This window comes from Saimiri boliviensis, chromosome 14, assembly GCF_048565385.1.
Source record: "Saimiri boliviensis isolate mSaiBol1 chromosome 14, mSaiBol1.pri, whole genome shotgun sequence".
Classification (NCBI taxonomy): Eukaryota; Metazoa; Chordata; class Mammalia; order Primates; family Cebidae; genus Saimiri; species Saimiri boliviensis.
The window spans coordinates 45,806,500-45,821,839 of NC_133462.1; the positions used below are offsets into that span (position 1 = coordinate 45,806,500).

The 15,340-nt window shown below is 59.9% G+C and overlaps 1 protein-coding gene across 5 annotated transcripts in view; it reads right to left on the reverse strand.

Annotated features, from left to right (window-relative positions):
- Positions 1–14,937, reverse strand: part of PALM (paralemmin) — a 41,612-nt gene extending 26,675 nt beyond the window's left edge. Inside the window, exon 1 of one of the 5 annotated variants that reach the window (XM_074384897.1) lies at positions 14,790–14,937. In XM_074384897.1, the coding sequence (XP_074240998.1) occupies positions 14,790–14,791 (2 nt within the window). In that variant the 5' untranslated portion in view covers positions 14,792–14,937. Of the gene's footprint in view, positions 1–3,947; positions 4,554–14,188; positions 14,396–14,789 lie in introns of those variants that run through there. The other 4 variants (XM_039466072.2, XM_039466075.2, XM_039466074.2 and 1 more) reach the window with 4 other exon arrangements.
- Positions 14,938–15,340: the final 403 nt, after the last annotated feature.

The following is a 15,340-nucleotide window of genomic DNA, read 5'->3' on the forward strand; positions in this document are numbered from 1 at the left end:
TCCAATCATTGTCTTTTTTTTGAGACTGAGTTTCATTCTTGTCACCAGGCTGGAGGGCAGTGGCGTGATCTTGACTCACTGCAACCTCTGCCTCCCAGGTTCAAGTGATTCTCCTGCCTCAGCCTCCTGAGAAGCTGGGACAACAGGTGCCCACCATCGTGCCCAGCTAATTTCTGTATTTTTTTTTTTTTTTTTTTTTTTTTTTTTGAGATGGAGTTTTGCTCTTGTTACCCAGGCTGGAGTGCAATGGCACGATCTCGGCTCACTGCAACCTCCGCCTCCTGGGTTCAGGCAATTCTCCTGCCTCCTGAGTAGCTGGGATTACAGGCACGTGCCACCATGCCCAGCTAATTTTTTGTATTTTTAGTAGAGACGGGGTTTCACCATGTTGACCAGGATGGTCTCCATCTCTCGACCTCGTGATCCACCCGCCTCAGCCTCCCAAAGTGCTGGGATTACAGGCTTGAGCCACCGCGCCCGGCCTAATTTCTGTATTTTTAGTAGAGAGAGCGTTTCACCATGTTGCCAGGCTGGTCTCTTGAACTAACCTCGGCTGATCCATCTGCCTCAGCTTCCCAGTGTTGGGATCACAGGCGTGAGCTACTGCACCCAGCCCAGTCATTGTCTTTTGAGAAGAGCCCACAGTGCACCCAGAGCAATTCCCAGAGCTGGTATGCAGTAGGCTCTTAACAACTATCGGGCAGCTCGGCCGGGCGCGCTGGCTCACGCCTGTCATCCCAGCACTTTGGGAGGCCGAGGCAGGCGGTCACCTGAGGTTGGGAGTTTGAGACCAACCTGAGCAAGGTGGGAAAACCCCATCTCTAGTAAAAATACAAAATGAGCCGGGCGTGGTGGCGGGCACCTGCAGTCCCTGATCAAAGCCCTCGCCACCCTTGCCAGGCACCCACCACACACTCAATTGCCCAGGAAAGAATCGAAAAGTTCGGTGACTCTCTGACCTCCGCACAGCAGCCTTGCCCTTCGGGTCCAAAAGCTGGTGCATAGCCCTCCTCCTCATCCATCTGCAGCCCCGGGGTCCACACCCCAAGTCCCGGTCACCCCCCGGCCCCACTGCTTTCTCACTTCCCCTCCCCACCTGCCAGAGGAGTCTGCCACGTAATCCCTCCCCTCCCTGGTCTGGCTCCGGGTCACGACTTCCCTGGAGCCTGAGGCGCCCTGCCTGCCCACCCCACTCGGGTTCAGTTTCCTGGCCCTGCTGAGGCCTGTGAAGTTGTCCAGCTCCCATGCCCCAGTGGTGACCCCACTGGCTCCTCCCTTCCTGGCAGGTGACACCTACCCTTCCTGGTGCCTTCCAGGGGCCCGGGAGCACCAGCCGCACCCTCTGTGGCTTCCCCTTCTCCCTCCTCAGGGAGGCTGCATTCACTGGGTGGGGTTCAGGAAAGGCTCGATCCAGCTTTCTGGCTTGGGGGCCCTTCCTGAATGGCCCGATCAGCTGGAGTTCTGGGTGAACCCCACAGCACCGGGTGACGCAGGCCAGCAAGCCATCCCCTGTGTTTTTCCTTCAGGCCTGGGCCCTCACTTCCTGCCCACCTCACGTTCCCCACCCCACCCCAGCCCAGGCCTCCAGTGTTCCCTGCTGAGTCCGTGCCCCCTCACAGCTCCCTCTCCACTGGCCAGCCAGAGGCAGCTTCTCAAAAAGAGAATCATACCCTGGGCTGGGTGTGGGCTCATGCCTGTAATCCCAGCACTTTGGGAGGCCGAGGCCAGTGGACTGCTTGAACCCCAAAGTTCAAGACCAGCCTAAGCAACATAGCAAGAGCCTGTCTCTACAAAAATTAACAAAAAGCCAGGTGTGGGGATGTGTTCCTGTGGTCCCAGCTACTTGGGGGGCTGAGGTGGGAGGATCACTTGAACCCAGGAGGTCGAGGCTGCAGTGTGCTGTGATTGTACCACTGTGCTCCAGCCAGAGCAAGACCTTGTCTCAAAATAATAATAATAATAATAATAATAATAATAAAAGAAGGCCAGGCACAGAGGCTTACTCCTGTAATCCCAGCACTTCGGGAGGCCGAGGTGGGTGGGTCGCTTGATGTCAGGAGTTCAAGGCCAGCCTGGCCAACATGGTGAAACCTAGTCTCTACTGAAAATACAAAAATTAGCCAGGCGCCTGTAGTTCCAGCTACTTGGGAGGCTGAAGCAGGAGAACCGCTTGAATCCAGGAGGTGGAGGTTGCAGTGAGCCAAGATTGCACCACTGTACTCCAGCCTGGGTGACAGAGCAAGACTGTGCCTCAAAATATAATAAGGCCGGGCGCGGTGGCTCACGCCTGTAATCCCAGCACTTTGGGAGGCCGAGGCGGGTGGATCACAAGGTCAAGAGATCGAGACCATCCTGGTCAACATGGTGAAACCCCGTCTCTACTAAAAATACAAAAAATTAGCTGGGCATGGTGGCGCGTGCCTGTCATCCCAGCTACTCAGGAGGCTGAGGCAGGAGAATTGCTTGAACCTAGGAGGCGGAGGTTGCAGTGAGCTGAGATCGCGCCATTGCACTCCAGCCTGGGTAACAAGAGTGAAACTCTGTCTCAAAAAAAAAAAAATAATAATAATAATAATCACTCAGACCCTGTTGCTCTCCTGCTCCAGAGGCTCCCTGGCTCCCATCAGCCCTTGAAGGAACCCCCCAGGCCCCCCTTCACTTCCCCCTGCTGGGTCTGTTCCTGGAGAGCCCCCCTGGCTGTGCCCTACCCCAGGGCCTCTCACCCGGTCCCCCCTGCTCCGCACCCTCTTCCCATGGCTGGATGCCGACCCTCGGGGGCCACACCACAGTCCTAGATTCCAGCTCTAAGTGGGCTCGGGGCCACCCTGGAGGGAGCAGAGCTGGGCCGGGAAATCCACAAAACGGAGGGACCCCGGGCCCCAAGATCAGGCGGCGCACCGCCCGCCTAGGGCCCGTCCCCACCCGGCAGGCAGGTGGCCGCTGGGGCCAGACCAGGAACCGGGGACAGAGAAACGGCTGTGTGGCCGCCTCCCGGGCTGGAGACAAGGCGGCAGTGTCCTCCGGACAGCCTGTCCCAGCCGGGCTGGCCAGGAAGGGGGAAGGTCAGGCGGGCGGGCGGGAGACACAGGGGAAGCAGCCCCAGGGCGCAGGCCGCGGGCCCCCTCGCCCCTCCCCAGGCCCGCGCGCCCCCGTCGCCCCTCCCCAGGACCGCGCGCCCCCCTCGCCCCTCCCCAGGCCCGCGCGAGCCCCTCGCCCCTCCCGAGGCCCCGGCGCCCCCCTCGCTTCCCCCCCAGGCCCAAGCCGCCGCCCCGGGTGATGGATGGCGGGGCCCGCGGGAGGCGGTCGCCGTGGCAACCGCGCTGTCCCCATGGCAACGCCAAGGCCCTGAGCGCGGGGGTGGGGCCGGCGCGCAGCATCTCCCGCCCCCAGCCCTCTTTGGGGGGTGGGGGGGGACGGGGCTTCCCGGCCAGGCCTGGGGCAGCCTCGGGACGCGGGAGAGGTCGGCGGTTACTCCCCGCGCCGCGCCTGGGGGACAGGGAGGGCCCATCTGGGCGTCGGGGGCGCCGGCTCGGGAAGGGGCTTCCATCGGGGAAGAGTCTGGACCTGCCCCCGACGACGCCGGGTAGCCAAGGTCAAGCTCACACCACGTTCCACGTCACAGACCCGAAAACCACGCGAAATACGACCACGACGCGCGTGAAAAACAGCCAGAAACTGAGAACACCTCCCCCAGCCTCGTTCCCTCCGGCGGCCGGATCAGCCCCATTTCACAGATGGGGAAACTGAGGCCGGGGCCGCGCGTCTTCGCGGGGCCGTCATTTATCCTCCTGCGGGTGGGGCCGGCCAGGCGCGTGGGGTTTTCACCCCCGTGCGGTCAGCGGGGCCGGGCCCAGGACCCCAGCGCGGGGCTCCCTGGGGTGGCGGAGGCCTCAGGCTTCCCCCGGGCGCAGGGAAGGAGGCGGAGATCAGATCACAAAAGGTCTTACATGGTGTGCGGAGAAGCTGAGTCCCGGCCAACAGGCGTGGACAGGCTCGGGGTCGGCGTGGGTCCTGGTCCCGCTGGCTGCGCTGGGGCCGGTCGTGGGTCTCGAGCCTCCCCGGCTCCCAGCGGCCGCGCAGAGCCCGAGGAGCGCCCACTCCGGCGCGCACCGGCCTCCCGTCCCCGCGCGATGCTTTTTACGGCGGGCGCGTGGCAGTGTGGGCGGCTCAGGGCCCGGCGAGGGCGTCGTCTGGAGCGCGTGAGATAATCCGGCTCGGGGATATGAGTTAAGGCGGCCCAGACCCGCCAGAGCCCCGCGGAGGCCTCGGTGGTGCGGGGCGGTGCTGTTGGAAGGGTCCAGAGAGGTTACGCAACGGCCAAGGTCACCCAGCGAGCAGGCGGCCCCGCCAGAAGCGGGAGGGGTGTGTGTGTGTGAGTGTGAGATCGGGGGGGGGGGTCCCACTGGTCCTTCCAGAACCCACGGCTGGGGCAGCTCCAGCCGGAACGAGGGGGTCCCTGCCCGGGCCAGTGCCCGAGCCCAGCACCGGGAACATTCCTGCTGCCAATTGAAAGGAAACAGCTGACGGTGACCTTGGCCATTGTGGGGGGTGGGGAGTCACGCGGGGCAGGAGGGGGGAGGGGGGGCGGCTTCTTCCCCCACCGGGCCGGGGATGGAGTTTGGGGAGTCTGGACCCCAGCTGCTTCCCACCCCCGTGATACTCTGCATCTTCGGAGCCCGTGTTTCCCCTGAGCCCTGGCACCCTGACCTCAGGTGTTCTGACCGCCTCAGCCTCCTCCCAAAGTGCTGGGATTACAGAACTGAGCTACTGAGGCCTTCTTTCCTCAACTGCCCTGCCCTGCTCCAAGCCAGAGTTCAAGCCCTGATGTCCACCCCTCAGTCTTCATCAGCTCCCGGCTTCCCCTTTCCCTTCTCCACCACCAAGATCCGCTCAAACACAGCCACCTCCTCCAGGCAGCCTTCCAGGAAGCAGCCTCCTCCCAGCTCCACCAGGATGCAGTACAGAGGCCCCCCGGTGCCACCCCATCTCTGGTGAGGCAGACAGCACGTGGGGGGCACAGAGAACCCTAAACAAGTGAAGTCAGAGAGGCATCACCCCGTGGGGTAGAGGAGAAGACGGAGGTCAAAGCAGACCACAGACGCAGGGAAGCAAATCTATCGCTTATTAACCTGGGGTGGGAAGAAGAGCTGGACCCTGCCCGGGCCCTCACGGGAAGACAGGGCAGTGAGGCGTGAATGGGGCGGGGCTCTGGCTTTCAGCAGGATCTCAGGGCAAACTAGGCTGCAGAGGCCCCATTTTCCTCCCCACCCAACTGCACTCCAGCCACACTCCTAAGACGTCCGGCCGAGCTCCCTCCACAGGGCCATGTGCTGGCTGTGCTCCGGCCGGTGCACAGTACCCCAACCTTCCACGGTCCCCCAGCCCTCGATGGTCCCGCAGCCCTCCATAGGCCTCACTCCTGAGGCCTTCCCGCAGACGCCGCCGCCTCCTTCAGGCCTCCTCTGGCCTTTCTGACTTTCACCCTGAAGCACCCTCTGCAGCCCTTTCCACCCGGATCACTTTACTTATCTTTTTCTTTTTTCTTTCTGAGATGGCGTTTCACTCTTGTTGTCCAGGCTGGAGTGCAGTGGCGTGATCTCGGCTCACTGCAACCTCCGCCTCCCGGGTTTAAGTGATTCTTCTGCCTCAGCCTCCCAAGTAGCTGGGATCACAGATGCCCGCCACGATGCCAGGCTAATTTGTATTTTTAGTAGAGATGGGGTTTCACCATGTTGGCCAGGCTGGTCTCAAACTCCTGACCCCAGGTGATCCACCCGCCTTGGCCTCCCAAAGTGCTGGGGTTACAGATGTGAGCCACCACACCTGGCCGACTTATTTTTTTCTGGTATTCCCACCAGGACTGCAACTGTGTCATTTTTATCTCTGCCATGTCCCTGGCACCAGGTATACAGCAGGTGCTCAATAAATGCTTGCTGGCCCAGGGAGTCTGTTAGGGTCTTTCCATCCTCAGAGGAAGCCCCCACCCAGAGGTCCCCCCAGTCTCAGCCTCCTCTTCTCACGCTCCCACCAGTCCCAGGGCCACCTGTCATCCGAACACTGCTTCTGCTTTTTAAAGAAACTCCCTGTCACGACTTAGATTTCTGTAAAGCAGGACCTGGGCTCCTCAGTGTGAACTGAGCACAAGCTCCAGCCACCTCGGGGGGACTAGAGAGTCGTGAATAAACCGACCCGGGCGTCCGTCGACAGACGCGTGTGTAAATGCAACGCGGCCATCCACACACTGGAATACCACGGGGTGTGACTCCATTTCTATGAAATGTCCAGGGCCTGTCCCCTCCCCCGGCCCCTGGAGCTAATCCCCCTCCTCTTTGGTCCAGAGACAGGAAGGGGATTCACTCCAGGGGCCGGGGGAGGGGACAGGACGCCCAATGGGGACGAAGTTTGTTTGGGGGTGATGAAAATACTCTAAAATTTTGGTGAAAGATACACAACTCTTGTCAATGTCCTAAAAAGATAGAGCTCTACGCTTTAAGCAGGCACACTGTAGTATGTGAAATATATATAGAAATACATAGGGTTTTTTTTTTTTTTTTTTTTTTTGAGACAGAATCTCATGATCTCTGCTCACTACAACTTCTGCCTCCTGGGTTCAAGCAATTCTTGTGCCTCGGCCTCCCAAGTAGCTGTGAGTACAGGCGCGCGCCACCACACACAGCTACTTTTTTTATTTTTAGTAGAGACAGGGTTTCCTCATGCTGGCCAGGATGGTCTCAGTATCTTGTCCTCATAATCCACCCACCTCGGCCTCCCAAAGTACTGGGATTATAGGCATGAGCCACTCCGCCCGGCTGTGAATTATATTTTAATAAAGCTGTTAAGAATTATACACAGGCCGGGCACGGTGGCTCACACCAGTCATCCCAGCACTGTGGGAGGCCGAGGCGGGCAAATCATAAGGTCAAGAGCTCGAGACTGGCCCAGCCAACATGGTGAGACCCCCGCCTCTACTAAAAATACAAAAAATTAGCCAGGCGTAGTGGCAGATGCCTGTAATTCCAGCTACTCTGGAGGCTGAGGGAGGAAAATCATTTGGACCCAGGAGGCGGAGGTTGCAGTGAGCCGAGATCACACCACTGCACTCCAGCCTGGTGGCAGAGTGAGACTCCATCTCAAAAAAAAAAAAAAAGAAAGAGAGAGAGAAAGAAAAATAGAAAGATACATATGGAGTCAAAGAAGATCACTTCAGAGCTTTAAAAAATATATATATATATATAGAGAGAGAAATATACATAAAGACATGTGTAGACATCCCAGTGTGCATGTGTGTGTCTGTGTGCGAGTGTCATGGGAATGTCAGCCTTGTCATCAAGGACCAGGCCGGGGGAGGGGCTGGGGCCCTTCCCAACCCCCACGGAGCCTTGAAGCCCCGAGACATTCCATGGATGGAAGGGTTTGAATACAAACTGATGAGGACATAAGCTTCCCACTCCCTGACGCGGGTTACTGAAGCCCCCCAGGCCTCTGTCCCTCTCCCGGCCTTTAGGGTCCTACTCACTGTCTCAATTACCCACAGTCTCTGCCCACCCAGTCGGAGCTCCCAGGCCTGACCCCCACCCCACCCCCACTGTTGACCATGCAGTACCTCCTGCTCAGCTGCCCTCACTTTGGTCCTATTAATCTAAGTTATTTATTTATTTATTTATTTATTTTGAGAGAGAGAGAATCTTGTTCTGTCACCCAGGCTGGAGTGCAGTGGTGCAATCTCGGCTCACTGCAGCCTCTGCCCCCTGGGTTCAAGCTGTTTCAGCCTCCCAAGTAGCTGGGACGACAGGCACCCGCCACTGTGCCCGGCTAATTTTTTTTTTTTTTTTTTTTTTTTTGAGATGGAGTCTTGCTCTTGTTACCCAGGCTGGAGTGCAATGGCGCGATCTCGGCTCACCGCAACCTCCGCCTCCTGGGTTCAGGCAATTCTTCTGCCTCAGCCTCCTGAGTAGCTGGGATTACGGGCACGTGCCACCATGCCCAGCTAGTTTTTTGTATTTTTAGTAGAGACGGGGTTTCACCATGTTGACCAGGATGGTCTCGATCTCCTGACCTCGTGATCTGCCTGCCTCAGCCTCCCAAAGTGCTGGGATTGCAGGCTTGAGCCACTGTGCCCGGCTAATTTTTGTATTTTTAGTGAAGACAGGGTTTTACCGTGTTGGCCAGGCTGATCTCGAACTCCTGACCTCAAGTGATCTGCCTGCCTCGGTCTCCCACAGTGCTGGGATTACAGGCATGAGCCACCTCGCCTGGCCATAATCTAAGTCTTGCCAATTACAAGGCCTGGCTCCTCTGACTCCCCTTCCCTCCAGTCCAGGCTCTGTCCTGGTGACCGGCTCTGACTGTCCCTGAATTCCTTCTTGAAGCCCTGGGACAGGAGACAGCCACCCTGGCCTGACTTCACACTCCTCAGACACCAGGTCAGCCATGATGGCCAGGTCAGCCATGGCTCCTCTCCTGCTCACACGCCATCCACAGCTCCAAATCCTGGCATTCAAGGCCCAGCAGGAACAAACACCAAAGAGCATTCACTTCCTCCAGAGCTTTCCCACCTCCAGGCCTTTGCACCTGCCAGTCCCTCCACCAGGTGCATGCATGAGCCCTGAAACATCCTTCTCAGAAAAGGTTCATGATGGATTGGATCAGGAAGCCTTTCTCACACCTCAGACAAGACCCTCTATGGCCTTCCAGACCCCTCTGATGCTGCATAGCACAAGGACAGTGAGGAAGGATCATTTGTTCAATGAACAAATGATGTGTTTCTTAGATCAACAAAGGATGACAGGAATCAGGGTCCCACACAAGGTGATATAATGCGTTATTTTTTTTTTTTTTGAGACGAAGTCCTGCTTTGTGGCTCAGGCAGGAGTGCAGTGGTGTGATTTTGGCTCACCAAAACCTCCACCTCCAGGATTCAAGCGATTCTCCTGTCTCAGCCTCCTGAGTAGCTGGGATTACAGGTGCCCGCCACCACGCCCGGCTAATTTTTGTATTTTTGGGAGAGATGGGGTTTTGATATGTTGACCAGGATGGTCCTAAACTCCTGACCTTGGTCCTCCTGCCTCAGCCTCCCAAAGTGCTGGGATGACAGGCGTGAGCTACCTCAGCTGGCCGATACAATACTTTCTAAGAACATCAGGATGGGAGCAGTGGCTCACCAGTGTAATCACAGTGCTTTGGGAAGCTGAGGTGGGAGAATTGCTTGAGCCCAGGAGTTTGAGACCGGCTTGGGCAACCTAGGGAGACCCTGTCTCTACAAAGCAAAACAAAACATAATAACTATCTGGGTGTGGTGGTGTGCACCAGTAATCCCAGCTACGTAAGAGGCTGGGTGGGAGGATTGCTTTAGCCCAGGATGCTGAGGCTGCAGTGAGCTATGATCACACCACTGCACTTCAGCCTGGGCAACACAGCAAGACTCAGTCTAAAAGAAAAAAAAAAGAAGAAGAAGAAGGCTGGGCTCCGTGGCTCAGGCCTGTAATCTCAGCACTTGGAGAGGCCAAGGCAGGCAGATCACAAGGTCAGGTGATCGAGACCACCCTGGCTAACAAGGTGAAACCCTGTCTCTACTAAAAATGCAAAAAATTGCTGGGCGTGGTGGTGCGTGCCTGTAGTCCCAGCTACTCAGGAGGCTGAGGCAGGAGAATCGCTTGAATGCGGGAGGTGGAGGTTGCGGTGAGCCGAGATGGCGCCATTGCACTCCAGCCTGGGTGACAGAGTGAGACTCCGCCTCAGTCAAACAAACAAAACCCCGCCAAAGAACCTGAGCCCATTTCCGAGCTTCAGAATCTGAGGCCCTTGAGGATGGACCTGGCTAAGAGGTAGAGGCAGAGATGCCCCCATGGGGAGGTGCTCAGAGGGTCCACGAACATAACGCACTGGCCCCTCCTCTGACCCTGCCTTCCCCCAAATGGCAGTCACGTCCCCATTTGTCGCATGAGAAAAGTGAGGCCCCGAGGAGAGTGACCTGCAGAAGCGTGACAGGGAGTCAGGACACCCCTCCCCACCCTCCACCCCCGAATCACAAAACGGCGTGGGTGGGGCACAGAGCCAAGAGCACTGAGGAGGCCTCCTTCTGCACGGCTCAGTAAACACACTGGGTTTGAAAGCTGACACCAGGATGTCCGATCTCCACAAGACCACCACCCCTCAGACACAGGTACCAAAACCTTCCCCTGCTCCTGACCCTGGCGGCTTAGAGGGAGCACGCTCGGACCACCCAGGGGCAAAGCCCCACCCATGCCTCTCCAGCTGTGTGTCCTCACATGTGCCACTATGCCGCCCCGTACCTCAGTTTCTCTCGCTCCGAGAGCTTCGGTAAGGCTCAAGGGAAGGGCCGAGCACTCAGGTGCGGCAGCTCACACCTGTAACCCCAGCATTTTGGGAGCCCCAGGTGAGTGGATCACCTGAGGTCAGAAGTTTGAGACCAGCCTGGCCAACATGGCGAAACCCCCGTCTCTACTCAAAATACAGAAATTAGCTGGGTGAGGTGGTTCGTCCCTGTAATGCCAGCTACTCAAGAGGCTGAGACAGGAGAACTGCTTGAACAGGGAGGTGGAAGTTGCAGTGAGCCGAGACCACAGCACTGTGCTCCAGTCTGGATGACAGGGAGAGGCTCTGTCTCCTCCTCAAATAAAAGGATCAAGGGAGGTGACACATATAAAGCACTCGGATCAGGGCCATGGGAAAAGTGAGTGCCAGTCGGGCATGGTGACTCACACCTGTAATCCCAGAAATTTGGGAAGGCTGAGGCGAGCGGATCACCTGAGGTCAAGAGTTCAAGACCAGTCTGGCCATCATGGTGAAACCCCATCTTAAAAAAACAAACAAGGGCCAGGCACGGTGGCTCATGCCTGTAATCCCAGCACTTTGGGAGGCCGAGGCGGGTGGATCACGAGGTCAAGAGATCGAGACCATCCTGGTCAACATGGTGAAACCCCGTCTCTACTAAAAATACAAAAAATTAGCTGGGCATGGTGGCGGGTGCCTGTAATCCCAGCTACTCAGGAGGCTGAGGCAGGAGAATTGCCTGAACCCAGGAGGCGGAGGTTGCAGTGAGCCGAGATCGCACCATTGCACTCCAGCCTGGGTAACAAGAGTGAAACTCTGTCTCAAAAAAAACAAAAACAAAAACAAAAAAAACCCGCTAGCCAGGCATCGTGGTATACACCTGAGGTCACAGCTACCCAGAAGGCTGAGGCAGGAGAACTGCTTGAACCCGGGAGGTGGAGGTTGCAGGGAGTGGAGCTCGCACCACTGCACTCCGGCCTGGATGATGGAGAGATGCTCTGTCTTCCGAAAAAAAAAATAAATAAAATTAAAAAAAGCACCAAGGGGTCACACACACGTAAAGCACTCGGAACAACAGGGCCGTGGAAAACGCAAGTCCCCACTTAAGGGTTGCTGAGTGAATAAATTATGTTTGCACTTCTCGAACCGCCTTCCCATGCGGTGACACCCACCTGCCATCCCAGCTACTTGGGAGGCCAAGGCTGGGAAGTCACTTGAGCCCTGGAGTTCGAGACCAGCCTGGGCAATATGTTAAAAAGAAAGAAAAGGAAAGGAAAAGACAAAAAAGAAGGAAGGAGAAACCACTTCCCCACATTCCACCGACTCCCGACTCCCGGTTATCTGCCTTCAAAGCCACTCAAATTTAAATACAGTTGCCTCATTCCAAAAGGAAACGTTACATTGTGACCAAAGCCTGAGCAAACCAGAAGCTGCTGATACAAACGAGAGAAAGAAACAGAAGAGGAAAATGAAAGCTTGTTACTAAATTCAATTATCGCTAGATACTGTTGCCTTTTGACAGGCTCCTGATTAAAGAGGAGGATTGGCAAGTGTGAAGGAGCATTAAGGACCCAGTTAGCACCCAGTGGAGACATTCCTATTGACAATTTCCAGGTCTGCCAGTGGGGAGGGGTCTGGGCCGGTCTTGACCATCTGTGCGGGCTCAGGTCCCCTCCATCCTGGGGGTTTAGGCCTTGCCTTCACCCAGGACAGGGCTGTGGGTGCTGGAGAATGGCTGCTTCCAGCCAAAATATCCTTATTTTACCAGCCAGACCATGTGTCTCCCAGGGGCCACACAAATCCTCCCCGAGCAAAGACTCCCCAGCTCCTGAAGGACGGTCCCCTCACCCCGGCACCCCGGCAGCAGTGTCAGCCACTGTCGTGAGCAACCCGATCATCTTCCTCAAATCCTCACGTGAGCGAAAAATAACCTGTTAATGAATGGCATTTTGCATTCATTCGTTAAACTTTCCAGCGAGACAGGCACCACTGTAAACCACAGGCAGCTCCCCTGTCTTCGGCTGGAAAACCCGTGGAGATGGAAGGAAGGAAGCTATCACGTTCTAGGCGACGCTGCCTTCGTGCCTGAAGCCCCCTCGGGAGAAGAACGAAGGGGCAGGTGTCCAAAACGGGGCAGCAGCAGATGGGCCTGTCCACACCCACTGTCAGCCCGGGGACCTCAGGGAGAGGCATCCTCTCACGGCATCTCACAGCCAGTTAACGCCGGGTGCCTGTCCCATATCTGCGTCCCAAAAAGCAGTGATGACCCAATGGAAGACTTGTGAGCCACCTCTGACCCAGGACCGAGAGGCCATGGGGCAGAGCAGGAGGCACTGAGGGCCCCCCCAGGTGCTGTGTGACCCAGGGGTGGCAGCTGCCCCTCTCTGGGCCTCAGTATCCCCTGTGGGAAAGGTAGGGGTGGCAGGAAGGAAACAATGGGCCCCCCGGCTGTTCCTCCGACTCCCCTGCTCTGGGAAGGAGATCTCCGGCGTCCTCCTAGGCAGCCCCTTCTCAATGCCACACCCTGCCCAGGCCTGGCTGTCGGGAGGCCCACAGGCTCCCCCGGGGGCCTGGAGAGCAGGGCAGATAAACAAGGCTGGGGGGTTGGGGTGTAGAGCAGGCAAGTCTGGGCCCTGGCTCCCCTGAGCCCCTGGCTGAGCTCCCGGGGCGGGGTGACAGGGAGCCGGTCAGGCCTTTGTCTGGGTTTTCAAAAGCAGAGGACACTGGGTGTCTCGCTTTCCCAGGCAGGGAGGGAGGCAAGGGCCCCCACCCAGCCGCGGGCGTGGCGGGTCACGGGTGAATCCCGGGGGGAAAGTTAGCAGCTTAGAAAACACACCCAGTGGAAAGGACAGGGGGCCCCCGGCGGCCTCCAGATCCGGTCTTCCGTCCTGGGGCTGGGGTGGGGACCCAGGCCCCAGCAGGACAGATGGCCCTCCTGTTGTGAAGTAGGCAGATGGGTGACCCCAGGAGGCGCCTCCTGACCCCTGCCCGTGCGGTGCCCACCTGTGGGAGTGAGGGGCAGGGGGGCACCTGAGCACCGGGAGGAGGGGACCCGGTGCCTGAAATGGTCACGCACCCTCGCTGGGGACCTGCTGTGCACAGGAACCCTCCACTGCCCCCGTTTCCTGACCCAACACAGGCGCAGACGTGCGGGGGTCCAGGGACCCCAGCCCAGGGCCAGCCCACTCCCGTAACGTCACCACTGGAGCCCCAGCTCGGAGACACTTCCCCGAGAGGGCATCGGAGCCCAGCGCCCTGCTGGAAAACGCCTGGTCCTCTCCCTCCTCACGCACTCCGGAGACCCGGGAAGCCGAGGGCAGCCCCTTTCCTTCCAGCGGGAACTCGGGACATCTGGCAGCGGCCGGGGGCCCAGGACACCCCTGGAGGCCCTTGGGAAGGGCGGGGGTGGGGGGACCCGGCCCGCGCGCGCGTCCAGGGCGCCGGGAGCCATGCGCTCAGGCTGGGGTGGGGAAAGGCCGCGCGAGCGCGAGGCCGGACCAGTGCGATTTGGGGAGGGGTCGCTCTGTCTCCCCGGGGCCGCCCACAGGTGGCCGGGAGCCGAGGCTCGCCCTGCAGACGCGGGCGGGGCGCGGGCGGAGACGCGAACCTCAGCCTCCCCCACCCCGCGTCGCCGACCGGCCGGAGCCACCGCTGCCGGGTCCCCACGCGCCGGGGGCAGCCGGGGTCCGGGATCCGGGAGGCCCCCAGCCAGGCGCGGCCGGCCCAGCCCGCGTCTCTCCCCGGCTGAGCTGCGGCCCCAGCAGCCCCGCGCCGCCTCCTGCTCCTTGCCGGGGCCGCGATGCCCCGAGTGGGGCGCGAGAGAGTGGGGGGCCTCCCCCCTCCCCAGATCCCCGCGCTCCGGGCCCCCAGCCCCGCGGCCGAGCGCGCTACTCACTCCATCTCCCCGCCGAGGTCCGGGTGGGTCCGCGGTGCCGGGCGGGGGCGGGCGGGGGCGGGCGGGGGACGGGAGGGGACGCGGCCGGGCGGGCTAAGGCCTGGCGGCCGGGGCTGCGCGGCGCGGGGGCGGCGGCACCGGCTCGGGCATCGCCCCGCGCAAAGCGGCTGTTTATTGTCCGGGCGGCGGCGGCGGCGGGCGCTGGGGGTGGGCTGGGCGCGCGCGTCCTCGGCGCGCTCCCCTCTCCCTCCCGCCCGCCCCGCTCCCCGCCCCGCTCCCCGCCCCGCTCCCCTCCCCGCTCCCCTCCAACCTCCCTGCGCCGCGAGCGGGCGCTGCGCCTCCTGCCCGCCGCGCCTCCGCCCCCCGCGCGCGCCCCCCGCCCCGCGCGCCCGGCCGGCCCGGAACCTCCTCGCCCAGAGGCCGCCCCCGTGTCCCCGCCCGGGGGACCCCCGGGAAGGGCCTAGGTCTGGGCGCGGGCCTGGGACCCGGCTGTCACCAAGTCCCGCCCCTCTGCTGCTCCTGGGCCAGCGATGGGACCCTCGCTAAGTCAGACAACAAGCACACGCCTCTCCCGAGGGCCCAGGCGCCTAGGGGGACGCACATTTCAGGACGAACGAGGGGATCGTCGGGTCCTGGGGAGGGCGGGAGGCCGGCTGCGAGGAGCTGACGGCTCAGGGGCACCCCGGCCCCTCCCGCAGGCTCCCCAGGCCTCCTTTGCGGGAGTGTCTGGCGGAGGGACCTGTGCCTGCAGAGGCCGGGCGTTGGGATGGAGATGAGAAAGGTGCTGGCGTGTCTGGGCCCTAGCTAGGAGCTGAGCCTGGTCCCAGGGGCTGGAAGTGGGCGGATGAATTTAATCGGCCCCGGGGTTCCCATGACACACACGCTAAAGGCCCAGCGACCAGAGGGACAGTGGAGGATGGGGAGAGCTCAGGCTAGGTCCTCAGAGCACTGGGGAGCCACAGCAGGAGACAGACAGAACCTGTCTTCCCTAACACGTAGACCATGGGCCCAGCTTCCCCGTTTCCCGAGAGAACACTGCAGCCCAGCGCCAGCGGACCTACTCACGCGGGTCCGGGGCGACCAGGAGGGAGAGGTTCTTCCAAACTCGTTAGTTTTCTTATAAAACGGTTCTCCTCCGCCGATGTTTGCTGA